Raw genomic sequence first — 21,530 nt, 5'->3', positions numbered from 1 at the left:
CTCATGCCTTTAATTTCATGCACAAAATGAAGAGAAAACAACTTGTGATGGCATCAATAGAGTTAACACATTATGACATGGGCTATTTTAGACTATGGTAGAGAATAATACAGTCGAAAAACATCTTCAGCTATTTATGATGATAAATATATAACCTATTCATGATTCTTTACATAACTTTAAGGGAAATATTGTTTTTTTTAAAGACAGTGGCTCAGTTGTGTGACAAATTGCTGTCATGTGTGAGAAATAATAAGTAGCCTAATAAGTAGGCTAAGTAAAATATATTTCTAAATCTTTAGTTGAACCAACAAATGGTCCATTTAGTAGCTGTTCTGGAGCTCTCAGTCATATCAAACCATGTGTTGAAGGACTGAAGATGTCGACATGTCCACGTCTCTCAGCACTTTGAGGACTTCTCCTTAAAATGTAGGCTAATGTAGGTTATCATCCCTGATCAACATGTTAAAACCACACAATGTTGGCTGTCTATAACTGTTACTGGTGTTAATGGTGGTTTTAGTCGCATCATGTGTTGGGTCCCACGATTAGATGAGACCTCAACTTAGACTTGAATTTAGATTTGTAAAATTTTATCTGGCAAACCTGATCCCATCTCCTCCAGTTCAATAAATAACTATTAACATTGGAAGAGAGGTTTCTGCAGTGCACATCTCTTTATAATTTTCAATAGTTGTTATTATATTAAGTCTAAAAAGTCTCATAAGGAGCACATCCTGATTTCATTTAGCCTTGTTCAATTATGAGAGGAGAATACACAAAAATGAACAAACAGTGGATTTTCTTTAAACCCCCTGAAAATGTAGTTTCAAAAAAACACTGTTAGATATATTTTATTTCTCAATCAATGCTCAGAGACTCAGCTCGTCTGCTTCACCAGAACTGTGCGATTCAGATTTCTATTGACATTTGCTTGGGCGCATGAGAAAAACAACCTCACAACATTCAGATGTTGTTAAATCATAATTGGTGCACAGAAGAAAGTGTGATGACACCTCTCTCCCATCCACAGACGATAACTATCTGTCATATGAAAAAAAGAAAACTTGTTCTTGCATAAAGTAGCAGGTTTATTTGGGTACTGATTAATGTACTAAGAAGCTGATTGAAATAACAGAAAACAGGTGCTTTCAGGACTTTTACAGCAGAAGACATTCCTAACATTCAAGAACAGTAAAGCTTTTTTGTGTTGCTTTATTTTGTGGTTGATGAATCATCTTTTGAAAACCTTAAGTTATTCAGTGAGACATTTTGGAGCGAGTCGACCTGTCATTGTTAAACCATCTGAAAGCACAGTTCAAATAGATTTTTCTTGGGTCTGTAGCACTCACATTGACTCTCTGACACAGACCTCAGCTGGAAACACCTTGAATAAACTAAAAGGTCCCGTTCAGGCTCAGTCTGCTGCTGACATTTTTCATTTTAATGATGACAAAATCTGATTTTGACTGGAGAGCTAAGTGCTCTGCAGTCCAAGACCAAAAAAGAAAAAAAAATGCTGTCAATACACACTTTGTGCTGTTCCTCCAAAGAGTGTAATAGCAGTAATACACACACACACACACTTATTCATTGCTGCCTCCACTGCGGTGGTCTGAGGAGACACTCGGTGTGTTTATGTTACCCACAGCGGTGTTAGAGCATGGATGGGTGGAAGTCAAAGTGAAGTTACAGAGAGGTGCAGGAGTAAGAAGCACGAGAAGCAGATGTGAAATTTTTGCAGCACAGAGGTAAAAGAGGTTTTTATCTTTTACCCTTTGCCTCAGAAGTCCTGAACAACTGTTACGAGGGTCTCAAATTACCCCTGAAGACGATCAGTTAGGCCTTCAAGAATTCAACTCGTCTTCCAGAAATAGAGAGCAGAGGCAACAAGTCTGTCTCTTGGCTGTGAACCTGGCCAGTTATCTCAACTTCTCCAACAGCAGGGACTGTAAAGAGTTACTTTAAATGAGGCTAACACATGTGTTTCATTATATGAATGCTGCACATTTTTAGCACAAAATCAAAGACAAATTTGGGGCGAAGAGAGAGACGATCATGTGTCTTACAGACATGAATAGATACTGTAGATAGAAGGAAGAGACCAGGTGAGTGAGGACATCTATAATGTACCGTACATGACTGTTGGTGTGTAGGTGTGTGACCTATGACGAGGTGAACCTGGGAACAGATCTGCTCAGGATGGTGGAGCCGGTTTAACAAGAGCTCCGAGGCTCTCGCCTCTACAGGTGTTTGACAGAGGCGAGCGCCTCGGAGCGAAGCCCCAGGGCACCGATAATGTATTCTGATCAAGCCCCTAAAAACAGAAATTTGAGGATGACGTCTTTGCAGCATTTTGTCTGCAGGTGCAGCAGCCAAAAGGTCATTTGATTCATTTAAATATTTTTCCCCGACAGTAAGCAGCACATTATTCTTTAAATGTGGGTTTTCAGTAGAAGAGACAAAGATCAACATACATTTAATCAAGTGCATGCATGTACTCGATGTATGTAAATCTCTGTAGTTTCTTTAAGAGCTGGACTGATTCTGGTTTTCACGTTTGTTGCATCAGTGTTTGCAGACATTGTCAGTTTAAACAATACATTTACAGTATGAAACCTCTGAGCTGTCAGCCTCAGTATCAACAGCTCAGTTGGTCTATTCAAAGTCAAATAAAACAACAGTCAGTATAATTTATCTTAACATAAAGCAAACTGCTATTGAGGCGTCTGTGTTTCTACCAGGGGCGTCGCACACAGACAGATTTACAATAGGTTTTATATATATACCTTCATCGGTAAATAGGACAGCGTCCCACTCATTAGATAAAGTCTCTGTTTCAGCACCTAAAGGCACCAACATGTGCAGTAAATCAGGAAAGTTACTGAGTTTGGCAGGGTGAGAGCAGTGAGCAGACGTTTTCTGCCATGTTGCGGTAACTTACCCACAGATACGCTCACAGAAATGTTTCAGCTTGCACTCAGATCAGTGTGATTAACTGAGGGTTGTAATTATAAAAACCGCAACAGCTTCAGAAAGTAAAAAGTCATTCTGTCATATACAATGGATTCATTGAAGGGACAAGGTATTTGACTCTATACCAGAAATACTTAAACCAAAAACATAGTGTGGGTCTGACAGTGTAAATTACATCCCTACAACACACCTGGGTTGAATCTGTATATCTTATGTTCCCCTCTCTATTAACTCCTATTTCAGATCAATAAGGGGATCAATAAAGTTTACTAATCTAATCTGATTTCCTGTCTGGTCCTGTACTGTCCTCCATTAAAGGTAAAACATGCGAAGACACAAACAACATTGTGCACAAATGACGTAATAAACGAGCTTGAGGCAGCTTTGTATTCAATTTTATGTTAAATGATTCTGACACATACCTGATACAAACCCACATTTTCTTCCACAACTCAGGAAAATGCAAACCATACCTCATTGAAACTAGTTCCTTTGACTCATACAGTAATACAAACACAACATTTTATGTCATTTGTGGCAAGAAGAAACGTCTTAATGACCAGTTTCCATATTCACAGCCACTGGTGCTGCCGTCACGTTTATGGTGTAACCAATGCATTCTGCATGTTTGTAAATGGTATGTTTCTACCATTTTGCAGACAGAAAATATAAATCAGTTACATCAGGCAGCACAGTCTTGGTCTTCATTCCTTTACATCTGTGGTTCAAACCTTGAGAAATCCCTTGAGAGTGTTTTCACTGTGTTTACAGTGGTTATAGACCATGGCACCATGCTATTGCATATTCAAAATGAGAAATATACATACAAACATATATATGGTGTTGTCTTAGCACTAATGTAATTACATAGGAACCTAAACTGAACGTTGTTGTTGTGAGTTCAAACGGTGTACTTTTCCTCCCCTTGCCTCTGTGCTTTGTGGTAGTGGGTGTAGCTGCCATACAGGTCATTGAACACCTCTCTGACTCCCATCTGCAGCCCGGCCGTCAGAAACTTGATATCCTGCTCCACACACAGGTCCAGGATCTGATAGATCCCCTCAGTCAGATGCTGCTTAATGTCCGGCCGCAGAGTAACCTGGAGATGTCAACAAGAGAGAGGTTATGAAAAGGAATACAAGCTCAGGAGAAGAGACAGGAATCTGAAATATGGCAAAAGGAAATCAGAAAATTCACATTATGTTTGTCAAATCTTTGTTTTACTAGTCGATACATCCCGTCACCAACTTCCTCTCTCTCTCTCTCACACACACATATACAGCAGGGAAAATAAGTATTGAACATGTCAACCTTTTTCTCAGAAAATATATTTCTAATAGAGCTATTGACATGAGATTTTCACCAGATGTTGGAGACAACCAAAGTAATGCACACATAGAAAGAAATCCAAACGTTTATGTCTATAAATGAAGTTATGTCTAACGTTCTGTGCAAAGTAATATCAGCTGGTTTATCCAAATAGACGCCTTTGAAAAGGTTTCTCATCACCAACAAGAGGCATCTCATGATGGGGAAAAGCAAAGAGCTCTCCCCAGACCTTCAGAAACTTATGTTGCAGAACATACTGATGGCATCGGTTACAGACGTGTCTGAATGCACCGTTTTATCCGTTAGAGCCGTTATCCGGAACTAAAAAGAACAACATTTCACCATAAACTGGCCACGACCATGTGCTCCTCGCAAGATTTCTGACAGAGTAAAAGAAAACTAAGAAGAGTCGTCCAAGAGCCCAGGACCACTGACAGGGAGCTTTAGACAGACCTGGAATCAGCAGATACAGTTGTAAAAAAAACAAAAAAAAACAATGAGTAATGCGCTCAACCGCCATGGCATCTATGCATGTTTACCATGCAAGTCTATTGACGCGTTCAATACTTATTTTCCCCGCTGTATGTTCCTCCATTCTCCACAAGTACTTCAACATGATCATCTTTTCATCTTTCTCAGTAAACTAATGTGAAAATCCGTATGTACGTGACAACACGCTACAGCCCGAGGCAAACTGTGAGAAAACATTGTGTGCAGAACATTCAACAGTGTCTGGTTATCCATCCCTGTCACACTACGCCCCCACAGGTAGACAGGCGTTACACCATCACCTGTTGATGTCACACTTTGATGTACACTGTGACAAAGAGGGACAAGATGATGGCTGCTCTCCGCTGGCCACCACACCTCTTAAATAATTAGATAGAGAAACTCACTCACCTAATTACAGGCTTCACATTATGAGGGGAACAGGCCTATTATGGGTTTTTTTTTGTTGCAAAGAGCAGTTTCCAAGCGAATGTCATGTGGAGCAGCAGTGGACAGTAATTACAGTTAGTGGTGCACTGATTGTCCTCATGGCTGGGTCTGGATTCAGTGAAAGAGAAGAGGAGGAGCCGAGTCGCAGGCAAAGTTATGTTCATGTCTGTGGTTCACGTCTGTGGCTGAGGTCATGCCGGCACTTTGTGGCCTCTGGAGAGTGATGAGGCGCTGCTCTCTCTCACATCCAGTCTTTGCACTAAAGCTTTTTATTCTTACACAAAACAGCCGTTGAATGCTGCTTTGCAAAAGTGGCAGTTTGTTTGTTTATTTAGATCCCCATTAGCTTTTGCCACGCAGCAGCTATTCTTCCTGGGGTCTTTTCATTGTAATAAATGACAAATACAAAGTGCACGTGTTAAATGTTGGTTGTACAACAAACCATCTGTCGTGCAACTTCACTTCTCATCTATAGTGTTGATCTGTGGATTGAAGGCGAATCTACTCGGCTAACTTAGGTTACGTTTGGATAGAACAACATATACTCGCTGGTTTATATGTTTTATAACTGAAGGTTTTCTCACCATCTGCATCTAGACTTGTGATATGTATTTGATTTGAATGAAATAATGATATTCAAATGAAGTTCACCTCAAAAGTGAAGTGTGTAGATTTTGCACCTCAAAGTTTACAACTCTGCAAATAACAAGAGGGAGCTGCATGACATCTGATAAATTATTCCACATAATGGGTCAGCAGCGGTTGTTTTACTAGACCTTTATATCCTGCTCCTCATCTCCATTAAAGGCTACAATCGCCTGATACTTGTAAAACATACCAGAATCTTTGAGTCATCAAGGTGCACCATGGGTAATATGGTAATATGGATAATGTGGGTTATAACGGCACCAGATGCTGACAAGGAAGGTGAATGTTTGTAATAAAAGCAACAATTTGGTCCTGCTGCATTGATTTTAATGCCTATTTCTTTTTTTTTAAAGAGGAACTATGCAGGATCTTTGCGCTAACAATGCTACATTTTTCCTTAATTAAACAGCTTCAAAGTAACTGTGATGGTTAAATTACTTGTTACAGGGCGAATAGAGGCTCTCTGCCTTCCACCTAGCTCCTCTTGGCCGAAAACCAACCATGCAAGATCAGCGCCTCCGACCCGGTGTTCCAGCTGTCGTTGCAGCGGCACAAACATGCACCGTTACCCGTAATCTCTTGTTTATTACAGATAAGACTACACAAGTATAGACATGTAACGCATGTATCATCCACCGCTCCATGAATTGGGCTTTGTTGAAAACAAATGCACATGGCCAGGAGGAGGGTTAGCCCAACAGCGGAAAAGCCACCGGGCTTGCATAGTTGCCCTTTAAGTTGTCCATCATCATGAGCCTGACAATGTAACAGAAGCACAGAGCCCTCATTTACTCATCTAAGTTCAATTTATTTATATAAGATTAAAGAAAAATAATGTTAGGACATGCCCAACTGCCCGAACTCAACCTGCATAATAATCCAGCTTTTCTAACTGCAGCTCTACTAATGACACCTGGCTGCTGCTTGGAAAGTTCAGTTTGGGCTGAGAGGCATTAGAAGCAGCTCTGACACAGAGGCGGCTAAATTACCTCTGACTTGCAAAAAAGGTCCATCTCTTTGAAATGCCCGACTAAGAGCACAACATAAATCCAATTCTAGGATTATTAGACGACTCACGCAGAGCTCAAAGAATCCCAAACACCTATTTTGCATCATTTCTGCTTGCCAGTCTGTCTGTTTGTCCGTCCCCCGGCCTCTGTCTCCCTGTCTGTCTGGACGGGGACTTTCATGTCTCCCTCTCTCGATGTGTAACTCCGCTGGAAACTGCTGAGTCAGCCTGGCGTCATGTTAAATACAGTCTGGTAGAAGAGAGGAGCCGTGCTCTCCAACCAGACGTGACTCACTGCTCTGAGGGAACATCCAGCCTAAAGCTTCATTCCAGCACATTGACTTACAGTAATCCTGGACCTGTTCACCGAGATTTGTGAACATTTACAATCTGGCCAATGGAAATACTTCACATCTCTGCTCTGAGCGTCAGCGTCCGTCCCCCTCCCCGTCCCCCCCCTCCGTCACTCTGCCCAGCTCAATCTCTCCAGCTCAGCACGCACCACCAGACAAACAGGCCTGGATCAAAGGATCAGCTGAGATCCTGCGGCCTCATTCATACATGTCGTGTGTGTGTGTCTGTGTGTGTGTCAGTGTCACAGCTGTAAAAAATCACAGGGTAAAGCAGATGTGCTTGAATGAGGAACTGAGCTGACTATGACTGTATGCAATTGTGCGTCTGTGTGTGTGTGTGTGTGTTTGCTGGCATTTTCCAATGTTAATTCTGGCAAAAAGGACACAGTGAGCATTCAAAGTGTGTGTGTGTGTGTGTGTGTGTGTGTGTGTGTGTGTGTGTGTGTGTGTGTGTGTGTGTGTGTGTGTGTGTGTGTGTGTGTGTGTGTGTGTGTGTGTGTGTGTGTGTGTGTGTGTGTGCGTACTACCTTCTGCAGCTCTGTGACGTACTGAGCCACGATGAAGGCCGACAGCGTGGTGAAGCTCTCAGCTGTAGCAGCGATGTGAGAGTACATCCTCTCTACCAGTCTGGAGCACTGGAGATACACGTCACAACCTGGACCATAAAAAGAGAAGAAGAAAGGAGCAGTTTTACCTCGACTAAGTTTACTGTGGAAAAGTATGGAAACTTCTCCTCGCTGCCCAGGAGTCTGCTTCACTTCCACTACCTGCTGTGCAAAGTTACGGCCCCAGTTTCAGTAAGAGTTAAATGTGTTTTTAAGCCTAAATAATAAATTACACATGAATTCAACTATGGCAGCAACTGAACTCCAATTCAAAAGTTAAAGATACCTCTACAACGTGCAGTGCTTACACAGCACTCCTGTTGACGTGCAAAGAATAGTTACTATGGTGATTAGGCAGAGGTTTCTACAACAGATGTTTACGTAACTGTGGGTCCAGAGTAAAAAATTTGTCAAGACTATCAAAGTCCCGCGCCTTCATTTTCCACTATTTCTGGAAGCTGCTGCTGCTGCAGAGTGAATATCAGACTTGGTCCCGGTCAGTAACAGTAACAGGTAAAGAGTAGAAAGATGAATCTACGTCTCACAATTCAATACAGTTCAATACAATTTGTCACCAAGCTGCCATCTAACTCTTTGTTACAGTTCAAAGACAGGAGTGCGTCAAAGAACAATCAACACCTGGGCAGAGCCGAGTATCATATTCATTCATTCATTAACAACTCTGTGAACATGCTGGGAATATTAGACGAATGGGATTTATTCCATCAGGGAGCGAGGCCTTTTATAAACGCTCTTATTAACTTTCTCTACCTTGAGCGTTTCATAACACACTTTTCCAATGAAACTGCTCCACTGCCGGCTTAAACTCTTACAATTATTCACCAAGACAAAGTCTTAAACATTTTCCTCTCTGAGCCCGTTGCTGTTACCTGTGTCACTGTCTCCTCTCTGACGACCCTCCTGCATGATGGAGGCCACCAGACGGTAGAAGACGTTTAAAAAGGACGGAGCTGCGTTCAGCATCACCTGGACACACACACACACACACACACACACACACACACACACACACACACACACACACACACACACACACACACACACACACAGTAGATGAGTAAGTAAATAGGGCTCAAACATCTGAGACAACTGGTCCATTTTGCATGTTGGATTGTCATAACACTGCGCTGTCAGTGAAACTTTAAGCGCTGCTCAAAGACATAAAGAGCACTTTGTTCAGGTTTGAAACCCTCTGTGTTCAGCAAAGTGGGGAGGCTGCACCGTGAACTGCGGCCTATTCACAGCTCTGACACAGCAGATTTCCTCATGAGTCCCACTCAACCCAAACCAACTGGTTCCATTAAATAGCAGTTTACACCCTCAGCACTTGTGTAATTAAATGAATCTGGTCGAATTACAGGGGAATGCGTAGAGAGGACACTCAAGACAAGCAGAGCGTTTCCCCTCAATGTGACAGTACAGTCAGAGAACATGCATGAGTCCTGGAGTGAAGTATTTCACTTTACGGAGAGAATTATACAGGCGGTAATGTCCAATAGTGTTTTTCTCTTAAAATGTAAAGAGGAAATGTAAGTTTTTAGACTTTCAGACACTGAACAGAGAACAGTCTTTGGAAATGGCGACAACACAATCCTGCACTATGCATCTATTACATAATTTCCACTGCTCCAGCCATAAACTGAGTTCAGTAAATGACTGAGGTGGAAGTTGGATTCCCAAAAGAGCTACGTATGCATTTCAGTCCATACCCCTCTCCCTCTCTCTCTCTCTCTGCTCGAGGCCTATGCCGGGTGGAGGGAGAGAGGGAGGGGTGAAGATAGAGAAGGAATATAAAAAAGAGGGGGATGATGTCACCAGCTCTGGTTGGGGCTCAGTAATGGTTTCCATCGACTTAAACCTGCACCATGCCAACCGCTGCTGCATGCCAGCTCCCACCTCCTCTCTCCCTCTTTCCCTCCTTCCTTTCCTCCCTCCCTCCTCTCTGTCCTATCACACCTCCTCTCTCCATCTCACTCCCTCTTCTTCACTGTCCTTAAACTTTCCTCACATATCACATTCCTATCACATCTTACTCCTTTGTTCTCCATCTCCTGCTTCTTTTTCTCATCTCTTCATCACCGATTTCTTATTTCCCTCTCTTCCTCTATAAATGTAATCTCCTCTCGTTCTTTGTGTCCCCTTCCTCCTCCTCCTCTTCCTCCCTCTCTGCTGGTCTCCTTTACTGCTGTCTTTTGTCCTCACAAACATCTGATACCGGTTAGCTGGCTCTTGCCCCATTTTATTCAATACAGCTGCCCCGCTTCAGTCGCACACTGTCGCACAAAAAACAGTCAACATTTGAGAGTTTGAGGACCTAAAAGATTATCACATTAACACCAGTGCAACAAAAGATCACGCGAGAGTTGGAATGTAAATTCCCTTTAAAAACATTTACATTTTTTATGCAAACTATAAAAATAAAATCTTTGTTGTGTCTTTTCTTTGTCACATTTTGGGGGGGAAATACAAACACTTTGAGTTAGAGCTGAAAAAGTGGATGTTATGAGGTTTTCGTGCAGCTGCAGCGCGACTGGTGAGCTGCAATATCCTCTGGTTCAAGTCGACATTCCTCTGGGGCATCGTGTGGATTCAGCAGCACAGTTTAAGGCACATACTGCATTTTCTTTTATGTGTGCATGAGTAGATTTGTGTATGTGTGTGTGTGTGTGTGTAAAATGTATAACATTAAATGTAGTCTATAATAAGGTGTACAGTGTACTAATACCTGAGGTTAAGACTTAACACTAATAAATATCATGTTATACAACACCTGAGTAAAGTAAAATTATAATTTCCTACTTTAAATGAACATTCAAAGATAACTGTGTTTTATTTCTATATTTCCTACATACACCTCTTTATGAGAGTAAAATATTATTTGTAAACAGTCAATTATTCTTTATCTAAACAGACACAGGGTGTTTCCTTCAGCCCTGAGAAGTGTCTGTAGTCATCTTCCCAATCTGCCTACAGTCTCAGAAACCTCCACCATGAAGGGGGTGTTGGACTTTGAGGCAAATCCCAGAGCAGAAAAAGCCTCCATATCACTGGTTAGACCTTGTTAGACCAAGGTAATAAATGAAGAAACTCTAAAATGATCTAAAAAGAAAATTAAAAAAGAAAAAAGAACATGTTCTTAAAAACTACTGCAGACCACATGTTGTTATATCACAGATAAAAAGTATTTAATCAAATCTGCCTGCACATCTCTCACATGATGTGTACGCCATGATAATGTAAATGCCATAAATCTGTGGCAAAGTCTCTCTGACCTGTGTGAGATCCTCTACTACACTAATTATAGACTCATGTTCACATGGTATGCATTTTCTTATTATGTGCTACACTTGTTAATTACTGTGCATATGTCTACATTTTATCCGTCTACATCTCTCTCATGTGCTCCGTGCTTTATATTTTCATCTTGTTCTTAAACCAAATCCTATTCCAGGGGGTAAATCAAACCCTGATCTTCATCTAATCTGATATCTTACATCTCTACTGGAGCTTAACTGATAAATTAGCCAGAGTCATGTACTGGCTGATAACATCTTATTGCAGATGTAATGATATCTGTGTGTATTCCAGCGATAAGAAGCAAGAAATTGCAGAAATGCTGAACTAGGTTTGATGCATTTTCAACAGTGTCATATTTTGTCCACCACTGAGAAAGGACAACTTGATTTCCACTATATGCAGCTACATCAAAAATTGTTGATTTATGTTGTATTTATGGGTTTTTGTTGAAGATACAAAAAAATGTACAATTGTTTGGGCATACCTTAAGGTGCTATACTGTGTTGAAATACTTTTTCATTCATCTAATCATTTGCTGCCTCACTCATTCACCGCCTGCCTCTTCATACCTGAGGATGACACTGGATGATGGCGAACAGCGCCTCATGAACAGCCAGGAACGCCGACTGGTAGACGAGTGGGGCGAGGTGGTCGAGGGACACCGCCTGCAGCGCTCCGAGCACCAGGATCACGTGATGAGGGTTGCCGATGAGCCCCTCCCCCTGGCGCAGCAGTGACGTCATTGACATCACCGTAGGAACGGTAAAGGGGAGGGCCAGAGAGACGTCCTGACCCGATGACCTCACCAAGCCCTGTTCACACGGAGAGAGAGATAGCGCACAGCAAGTTAGAGAGAAAAAACAACAACATTTGGACGACTGCGAGTGCAAGTAGTTGCAGACCCGCACAGATGCACACAAAGACACGCCAGGGAAGTAGTTTATACTCCATTAAATGTGAACTTGACACGCCCAGCAGTGCTTTTTACATCGACATTTTGACTTGTCACAGAATGAGCTCCACAGCCGTTACCAATAACATTAATGACGGCTCTGATCTATTCAAGTGTCCCAGTGAGTTATGACAGTTTGACAATGAGCCACATGAACAACTCCCGGACCAGGACTCTGACGCAGCAGCCACATGAAATACAGCTCTCATTGATTTTATTATTGATACCTGTGCTTTTCCAACTGCGACACATCACAATATCCTCTGTGAATAGACTAAAACCTCCAATTTCTTTGGATACTACCCTACTTTCCCCATTTTCACCAAAGGCTTTCTGATCAAGAACCCGGAAGTTGACAAAAAATAAATCTATACCTGCTTTTAAAAACATTAATATTTTATAGCTTTCAAATCTTCTCCCACACTGTCTGAAGAGAAGAGTGTGAAAGAAATACATAAAAATGCGAGATTACACAGATGACATATGGACACAGCAATTGTGGGTAATGGAGGAGAGGAGTTAGAGGGACAGCATGGTTAGCGTATTAAAATACTCTGTGCATATTTGCAGGACGGTTTAGCAGATTGCCGTGTGGCCTGATGAAAAACACATTGACCGAAAGGAGCCTCGACGGAGATTACAATGAACAGTCGTTCCAGTGGAAATCAGCATACTGATTGTCATTTGGCTGCTGAGTCACTTCAGACAGCTGTCACACGTGCTGTGCTTCAAACATAGTTGTTACAGATGCCTGAGGAGCATTCGGTAAAATATCCTTTTTATCTTAATGACAAAGGGCAACCTATACTGATATTTTCATGTTATGTTATTTTATCTATTTATACATCTTCTATTTGCCTACACATGCACATAGTGTATTCTAATGAAACTAGATGTGCTCACTGCTGTTAAGATTTTACTTTGTGAAAAGGGCATTTGGCCGAACCAGCATCACACACCTGCACTCATAAAACACTGATTGTATCCTGTTTGGAAAGCAGCTCCTCCTGCCAGGCTGGCACACAACCTGCACTAGTTTTATTCTCCTCTCTCTAAGTTTTGTCCCCAGTCCAGGAAGTTTCAAAAGTCGACATGGACATGGTCTGATAGGACTCATTTAACACCACTTACAAAATTACAGGAGAGATAAAATTATCTTAATAATGATTCACAATGTTTTTTCAAGGTGGAGTTGAACTTGTGTGCATGTGTCAATAAGTAACATGTGTTTGTGTGCAATGCTCACTAAAGGCTGCTCCATCTTGTGTTCATGCACATGGCATTGTTATGTTTGAATGTATATTTAAGAGTGTGTGTGCTTGTTTTTCTCACCACCATAGCAGATATAATCTGTGGAGCAATGAGCCACAGGGCTTTAGAGCAGGGCGCAGGTAGCTGACAACGGCACAGCAGCGTAACGATGGTAACTGCAGACAGCACCTCCTGGAGACGAGTGAAAACATTTGAACAAAAACATTTGAAAAAAAAAAATGTTACACAGATTTTTTCTTTTTTTAAATGAGACACAGAATGTACAGGTAACCAGGCCTGATGTTGTCCTCTCTCACCCTGTAGTTTCCGGCCCTCAGCTTGCCAGCGTCCAGTCCTTCTCTGATCATCAAGAGCAGCAGGTTGAACTGACCTGTTGTACTTTTCTCCACCAGGTGGTGCAGCAGCTCCTGCACAGCTGGTTCCAGCTCAGTGAGATCATTTGAGGACAGCCAAGAAGCTGTGGACAAAATAATAGTGTTGCATTCAGTATAAAGCTGATTGCTGTAATTAGAAACCAAGTTAATTAAAAATAGCTAGAAATAAGTGAAATGCTTAAAATGTTTATAATATATTTTGTTGTCATTCTGCACTCACATAGAGATGACTTGGTACTTGTTTTTTTATATATTGTAATATATAGATTAGTTTCTGCTTTTAGAGAAACAGAATTGCATTTGTTTGAGACATGGGCTTCCAATCTAAAACAGCAGGCACAGAATAAATGAGGTGCAATCAATTTCTAAACTAAGTGTGTTGAATAAGCAGAGGAGAGTACCGGCTGATTGCACAGGTGATTGATATGTTTGTTGTTTACTCAACAGTGGTATGCAAAGGTTTGGGCACCTCTGGTGAAAATTTCTGTTAATGTGAACAGTTAAGCAAGTGGAAGATTAAATGATCTCCAAAAGGCATAAAGTTAAACATGAAACCCTCTTATAAACCCGCAATATCAGTGTATTATTTTTATTTTCTACAATTTTATATTGAACAACAGAAAGCAGCACCCTGCAAAACAATGGGAAACACAGGAGACTTGAGCTCTTGGATAACTTTGACCAAGGTATCAGACAAACTATTTACTATTTACATGCTGTGATGGTTTGGATGGGGGGCTACTATGCAACTACTGTACGGTATGCAGGGTGGCCACTCCCAAAATGATCAGTTTCACTGGTTTTACTATTTATAGGTATGTGTTTGAGTAAAATTAAATATTTTTTTTTTGTTTTATTCTATCAACTACCGACAGAAATTGAAAAAGAAATATTGTCAACTCATATCGTAACTCAGGAAGAGTTTATAAATCAGTTTTTGTGGGATAATGTCAATGATTAATCCCAGCAGTGGTTTTTATAATCTTCCTATAAAATCTTCCTATAAAATCAGATGTGATTCATTAAGTAGAATGAGTTGTGTTTGTGTTGGTATTTAAAAAAGAAAAGAAAAGAATGACTGTCATACATGTAGAGATGCTTTTAAGAAACATTTGTGAAAGTGGTCTCTTATTTTTTTCCAGAGCTGTATATTGTTTAAAATGTAAAGGGAATGTGTCATCTGTAACTTGCTTTACTGTTCACATAACAGAAATTTTGACCGGGGGGGGCCCAAACGTTTGCTTGATGCCACCGTACTGTATGTCTGTGTACCTGTCAGCAGTCTGTGCACATTCTGTAGTATCTGCATGTACAGCTCATTCAGCTCCTGTCCACTCTTCTTCTCCTCCTCTCCTCCTCTCGTCCTCTCCACTGCCTTGTAGAGGGTAGACAGGAAGTGGAGAGAGGAAACCAGGAAGTCCATGGGCCGGGGCGCAGAGTTTATTTCTCTGAGGATCTGCTGGCTGAAGCCCTGATACAGGGTCATGTGGTGCAGGGCGAGCGTGGCGCCACCCTCCTCGCTCCGGTCCTCCACGGACATCGAGGACAGTTCACACTGCAGCATGACCGTGACAACTTCTACTACGAAGGCTTGACCGAGGACGCTGGCGGGCTGGACGGCTGCTTCGCTGACCGCCTGGGGCCTCAGCACGGACTCAACAGCCGGTCCCAGCGCAGCGGTCGTTCTTGTGATCATCTGTATCAAGATTTGATCGAGCGGTTTGCTCTTCCCCAGGTTAGAGGTCATCGCACGGGCGAAGGAGGAAAGCGACGCCAGCATAAGATGAACAGGCAAAGTGGAAGCTCCTGTTTGACTGGAAGCAGCTGCTGCAACGTTTTGCCTGCTTGTTGTCTCCTCACTGGTAAGGAAGGAGACAAACTGGTCCAGGTTGAGTCGAACGCTGCTGTTTCTCGTTACAATCAACTCCACCAAGGAACTGATGAAGCCCTGCACTGCTTTGATGAAATCCAACCAATCGCTGCTGCACGTGGCCTGAAATCTTCCGCCGCTGCTGTGCCAGAGGAGAGACGACACAGACGCCTGCAGCAGCGTGCCTCCGTGAATGAGCTTCAAAACGCTTTTGAAGTTTGAACTCTGCACAAGACAAGTCAGCACCCTGAGCACCTTCGCCAGGAACGCGGCATCGGGGCGATCTACCGCCGCCGTGTCTGACTGACTGGAGGTGGAGGTGAGCATGAAGAAGAGGAGGAGGAACGTGGAGGCGAGATCGTCTGAGCTCATCCCATCTGGGTGCAGTTTTGTCAAGATTTGGATGAAGTCCACCAGTTCCTTTGTTTGCGTATCAGTCAGTGATACAAACACATCTCCCGTCTTGGAGGATGCCAATATATCCTCAACTATGGTCTCTGTGTTCACAGGTTTTGACAGAGCCTGACTGGCATCATTTCCTCCCTTTTGAAACTGTGAGAGTGTAGCACAGACCTTGGGTGCGTGCGCTGCCGCGAGAACACCGTACATCCTCTGCGTGAGGGAACGAACCGTGGCGGAGAAAAGCGAAGGCAGCTCGGCGAGGATGGGGCTTTGGAGAAGCTGTGAAGATATGAGGGCGACGGAGAGACAGCCGGGCGGACACTCCTTCCCTCCCTCTGTCTGTCTGCTGAGGAGTGAACTGATAAGAGCGTTTCCTATGCAGCCCACATCTTCTTCGCTGAGGTGCGGGGCGATCAAAGGGAGATTGGATGTGACAAGATGGCAGTGAGCTACAAGGTAGGAGCTGGTATTTACGCTGCCTATCTGCCCGTCCCACACCTGCTCTCCATCAAGAGTTTCCTCGAGCTTCAATTCAGCCAGAATGAACTGGGCCGCCCTGTTCAGCAGAGCCGCGGTGCTCGGTTCATGGGGTGAGGTGCTATCTAACAAAACTTTCTTCATTCGCTGTAAAGTGAGGAGTTTGAGTAGTAAACAGCTCATGGGGCTGCGGGAAGTGTCGCCACATACAAGGCTCTCCATGTCGGCGTGAGAAGGAGCTTGGTCTTTAGTCTCGCTTACAGCTGCCGTTTGGGCTGAATCCAGAGATGTGTATTTACTACAGTGGATATTAAAAAGTGTGTCCACTTCTGACCAGGTGTACCTGAGGAGGAGAGCAGCCTCCTGGGTCTTTTGTTCCCACAATTCTCCTGAGTCTGAGACCATCTTTAACTCTTTGTGGCCCAAATTTTTGCCTTTCTTTTGTGTCTTTTGTGCTGAACTAACATTAGTTTTTGCAGCCATCTTTTCTGTTGATACCAGCCTAAGCAAGTCCTTGATCACCTGCTGCATCTCCTTCATCAGGGCTTGACTCTGCCTGACTAAAGGAACAGGAGATGCGTTATCTATAGTCTTCAGACTAAATAAAACGGCATGAAGGAGCTGACTGAGAGAGAAGAGCTTCAGAGATGCATCTCGTCTCGCTTCATCCACCTTAACGTCTCCGTTCTCTTCTTTATCATCTCCATCGGTCTCCATTTCCTCTGCCTCTTGCTCTTCTTTTGCCAGATCAGGAAGGATATATCTCCTTATGCTCTCCAACGCTAATGAGCAGATCTCTAGGCCCTGGGACGGGGGTGTGTCCAGAAGACAAGTCCTGAGGGAGGCGGAGACGCCCTCAGAAAGCAGAGGAGGTCGGAGCTCGTCCAGGGCCGGCTGACAGATCACAGACAGGAGCTCAGAGAAGAGGCGAGCGAGTTGGCGGAGCTTCGTGTAGGTCTGAAGGAGACTGCACACCAGGAGCTGTGGAAAAATAAAACATCTACTGAGTCAACACTTCTCTCTTTTTAATAGATTAGCAATTTATTTCTGTATTCATCTTGGGCTTTAGTATTGAAAACAATTTTAGCATGAAATACAAACAAATAAAAAGGGTTGGGGTTAGTGTTAGGATTTATTTATGAAATTCAGACCTGTCTGGCCCGTTGCACTCGTGCCTCCATGCATTCAGAGTTGACCCAGGCTGAAGACAGGAGCTGGTCCAGGTCTGGTTCAAGAATCAGGTGGTTGAGACTCAACAGAGCCTTCAAACAGCGGTACCACGCTGGGATGCTGCAAGACAAACAGAGTTTTAAATTATGTAACCAAGAGGGTGTTTATTTAAAAAAATCCTGCTTTTAAAGGGATAGTTCAACATTTTGGCAAATTGGCCCATTGCCATAATCCCTATAGTCATAGCAGTAGGTTCGTTACCTTTAATTGTCGGTGCAAGCTGTTTTTAGAACGGCGGAGCAGAGCCGCGAGCTGCACAGAGCTACGCTACGGAGGCTAATGGGATTTCTTGGTTTCCCTCATCAAACTCATCAAATACACAATCCAACAACTCCAAAACACTCTCGTGGACAAGCTGTCACCTGCACATTCACCACGCTATGAGATAATAACGGAACATTACCAGACAGAGTTGTTTTCAAGGGAAATGCAGAGACCCTTGCTGAAAAACTGCCCCTGAAGGCAACGCACATCAGCTGTTTTGCATAAATTTACCTCAAAAACAACTCTGTCTCGTTATGTTATGTTATTATCTCATAGCGTGGTGAATGTGCAGGTCACAACTTGTCCACAAGAGCGTTTTGGAGTTGTTGGATTGTGTATTTGATGAATTGGGGAAACCAAGAAATCCCATGAGCCTCCGTAGCGTAGCTCTGAGCAGCTCGCGGCTCTGCTCCGCCATTCTAAAAATAGCTTGCACCGACAATTAAAGGTAACGAACCTACTCCTCAGACTATAGGGATTATGGCAATGGGCCAATTTGCCAAAATGTTGAACTATCCCTTTAATTATTTTGAGGACAGATGATTAAGAGCACATTTAGAGCAGCACTTTGTTACCTTGGCTGGGCCTGGTTGAAGAGCATTTGCCCCAGGCTTCGGTAAAAGTTGAGCTGCACTTCTCTGTGTCTTATCCTGTCTGCAGCTACATTATAGATATCAGCTGACAGCGCCTGGCTGAGCAGCGACTCCACAGCCAGCAGGGCCAGGCTCCAGCTCTCTGGGGGACAGAGGGAGGCGGGGGGAGACGTCTCCTCCGGGGACACAGAGACTGATTGTTCTTGTTTTGCAGGTGAGAGCGAATTTCCATCAAGACCTAGATCCAACGCCGGGACCAATCTGCTCAGAAAGTAGAAACATAGCATCCTGTGTTCCTCCTCACTCTCTCCTCTTCCTTTTCCATAGCTTTCCAGAAAGAATTTGAACAGCAGGGACAGCGTGTTGGACTTCACAGAGTAGAGCAGGGGCGGCTCACAGTAGCCCTGAGAATTCACTTTGGAAAGTACGGCACTGACCGGCTTCAAGGGACCTTTTGCCCCCCCTGCACCGCGTTTCCCACAATCCTCTTTAGACGGAAGGAGCTCCTCCTTGTAGGACGTCAGGTGTTCGGAGGGGAAAAGTGCAGACTGGAGGATGGAGTCCACCTTGACACGGATGTCTCTGCACAGCTGCTGGCGGAGACGCAAACGTGTCTGAGAGGGGACAAGTTCCCCAGAAGTCAGCAGGTGTCGTAGCAGCACTAGCGGCTGGATCAGCTGGTTAGTCACCATAGTGAAGACTCTGTTGGGGTTGGCTTGTTGCCGCTGCACTGACAAATAACACGACAACACCTGGAGCAACACCTCAAACAGATTAGATGAATGTAGCTTTTCATTCGACTTGGAAGAGCTATTATTAGTATCTAGCTCTGGGTCATCTGGGAGAGCGTCCAAAGTGTCCAAAGCGGGTTCATTTTGAAGAGGCTCTGTCATCACCTCATCTCGGCCTGCGATGGACTCTGTCGGCAGTGGCTGCTGTAGCTCACAACAGGCCAGAGAGCAGAGCTTGGCCAGTAGGTCAACCATGAGTTCATACTTGGTGGTGAAGACGGACGAGAGCACAGGAGAAGAGAGGATGCCCTGACACACGCTTAGTATGGTGGACACACACAGGAGCGACTTGGAGCCGACACGTGCGCACTCCTGGAGGCGGTCAAGCAGCAGCTAACGGAGAAAGAGGAAAAAGGTGTCAGTGAAACCTTCATGTCTAAAAATTGACACAACAGGGCTCCAGAATAACTTTGCACAGTACAGCAAATATTTACATTCCTTTTCATCCATTAAACCTCACACACATTGGCCTGACACCTGTTACAACAGATTCTTTGAGTCGCCCCTTCCACGTTTCACCAGTGTTAAACTGCAAATTTACTGGTTGTGCATTCGCAAGTAGATGAAAGATTCACTTGCTCTGCCTCAAATTTTAGGGGTAAAACGCCCCCATTAGTTGCAGTCTGAAGTAGGTGGAAGAAGTATTGTGTTTCTATTTTTTGCACCTGTGCCATGTTGAGCCTCAGACTGACGGTCTTGCCCTGCTTCAGAAGCGAGTGGAGTTTGCGGCTGTGGAGCAGGTCATCGAGGTAACACCACAGTCCCTCCAATACATTCTGGGAAAACTCCACCTTCTGGTTGTACCAGCCTGTCAGAGCGTGGGCGCACCAGTCCAGCAACACCTATACCGTAGATGGGAGGGGAAACAGCAGACATCATCAATATGCTGCTTTAAACTTTATTCAGTACAAGCGATCTTTTGTCAACCATCCCAGAATGAAACAATGACAGAATTTATAAACAAAACTTGGGAAGTGACAAAGCCAAAATGTTGGAAGTCGTCTCTAAAAGGTAAAATTGGCCACAAATTGACACACTTTAACATAGATTGAGATACAAATCCAAGCCTGTCAAACACCTAAAAAATCTGGAATAAAATTACAGTGTCTGTCAACTCTGTAGGAAAATTCTTCACACACTTAATTCAGGGGGGGAAAGTGTAGTGACAAAGTGACACACAACATCTGCAGATAATGCATAGACAACTAGTAAACGATGACCATTAGACAATGGGTCTAAACCTTATTTTTACAGTATATGGTCTAAACATGGCACAACAATAGTAACTACAATGCAGACACACTAAAAAACACAAGTATCATTTTTTTTTAGGACACAGCATCTTGTGAGACAACTTCAGCTGTCACCTGTTCCTTGTTGGGCAGCAGACACTGTGAGGAGATCCAGGCAAACCGTGCCAGCTTCAGCTTGTCCTCCCACGATGTCTGAGGACTCCTCAGCTTTAAGTGGATGCCTGAGTAGATGGCAGACATCGCTGCAGCTAAAGATACGGGTTGCACAGGCCTGTGGAGACGGGAAGGATCATTTAATTCAGCCTGTGTGTTGTAGGTAGATCTGGAAACTCGTGGTGGTGCTGCTGCGGCTGCTGAGCTTTTAGCCAACACACATTTTCTACGCGAGACTGTTTCACATTTAATAGCTTAAAAAAGACTTGTGTGTGAGAAACTGAGAATAAATTCTTTCCATATTTGAAAATAGTCCCTGTCGGTGTGTTAAAACCGACTTTCTATTCATTTATCTCTGTCAGACTGTGACAACACTGGCTGTCATGCCTTAATGCTAACGACTCCTAGCCACGTAGCATGGTTACTGAATGTAAAAACAAACTAAAACTTGAGCTGTAACTCGTCTACATTTGAACAAAACTACCCCCAAAACCATCGACTCTGCTTGTCAAAACAACAGCTATGTATTTGTGTGTGTGTTTACTTATAACACTTACAACTTTCCAGTCCACACGTGTCTCCTGTTTTCAGATTGGGATGAACCTTCAACTTTCACCCTGCTGGCCAGTCGGAAGCAATCGACAGTCGATCAATATGATAGTTTCAAGTTTAGTTTCCTTTTTTTCTCTTTCGCCTAACTGTTCAGAGATCATCGCATTAGA

At 43.4% G+C, this 21,530-nt stretch overlaps 1 protein-coding gene across 1 annotated transcript; it reads right to left on the bottom strand.

Moving 5' to 3' along the window:
• Positions 1-3,471: 3,471 nt before the first annotated feature.
• Positions 3,472-21,417, bottom strand: urb2 (URB2 ribosome biogenesis homolog). The gene is made up of 12 exons (XM_083996254.1): positions 21,366-21,417; positions 20,770-20,926; positions 20,068-20,244; positions 18,594-19,735; positions 17,676-17,814; positions 15,048-17,505; positions 13,698-13,858; positions 13,462-13,572; positions 11,747-11,989; positions 8,750-8,846; positions 7,782-7,909; positions 3,472-4,075 (listed from the first exon to the last, which is right to left on the bottom strand). Exons 2-12 carry the CDS (start codon positions 20,893-20,895, stop codon positions 3,878-3,880), a joined length of 4,980 nt encoding a protein of 1,659 aa, XP_083852380.1. The 5' UTR covers positions 20,896-20,926; positions 21,366-21,417; the 3' UTR covers positions 3,472-3,877.
• Positions 21,418-21,530: the final 113 nt, after the last annotated feature.

This window comes from Trachurus trachurus (genome assembly GCF_905171665.1).
Source record: "Trachurus trachurus genome assembly, chromosome: 3".
NCBI lineage: Eukaryota > Metazoa > Chordata > Actinopteri > Carangiformes > Carangidae > Trachurus > Trachurus trachurus.
The sequence above is the reverse complement of the archived record's forward strand: the minus strand, read 5'-3'. Positions and strand labels throughout refer to the sequence as shown.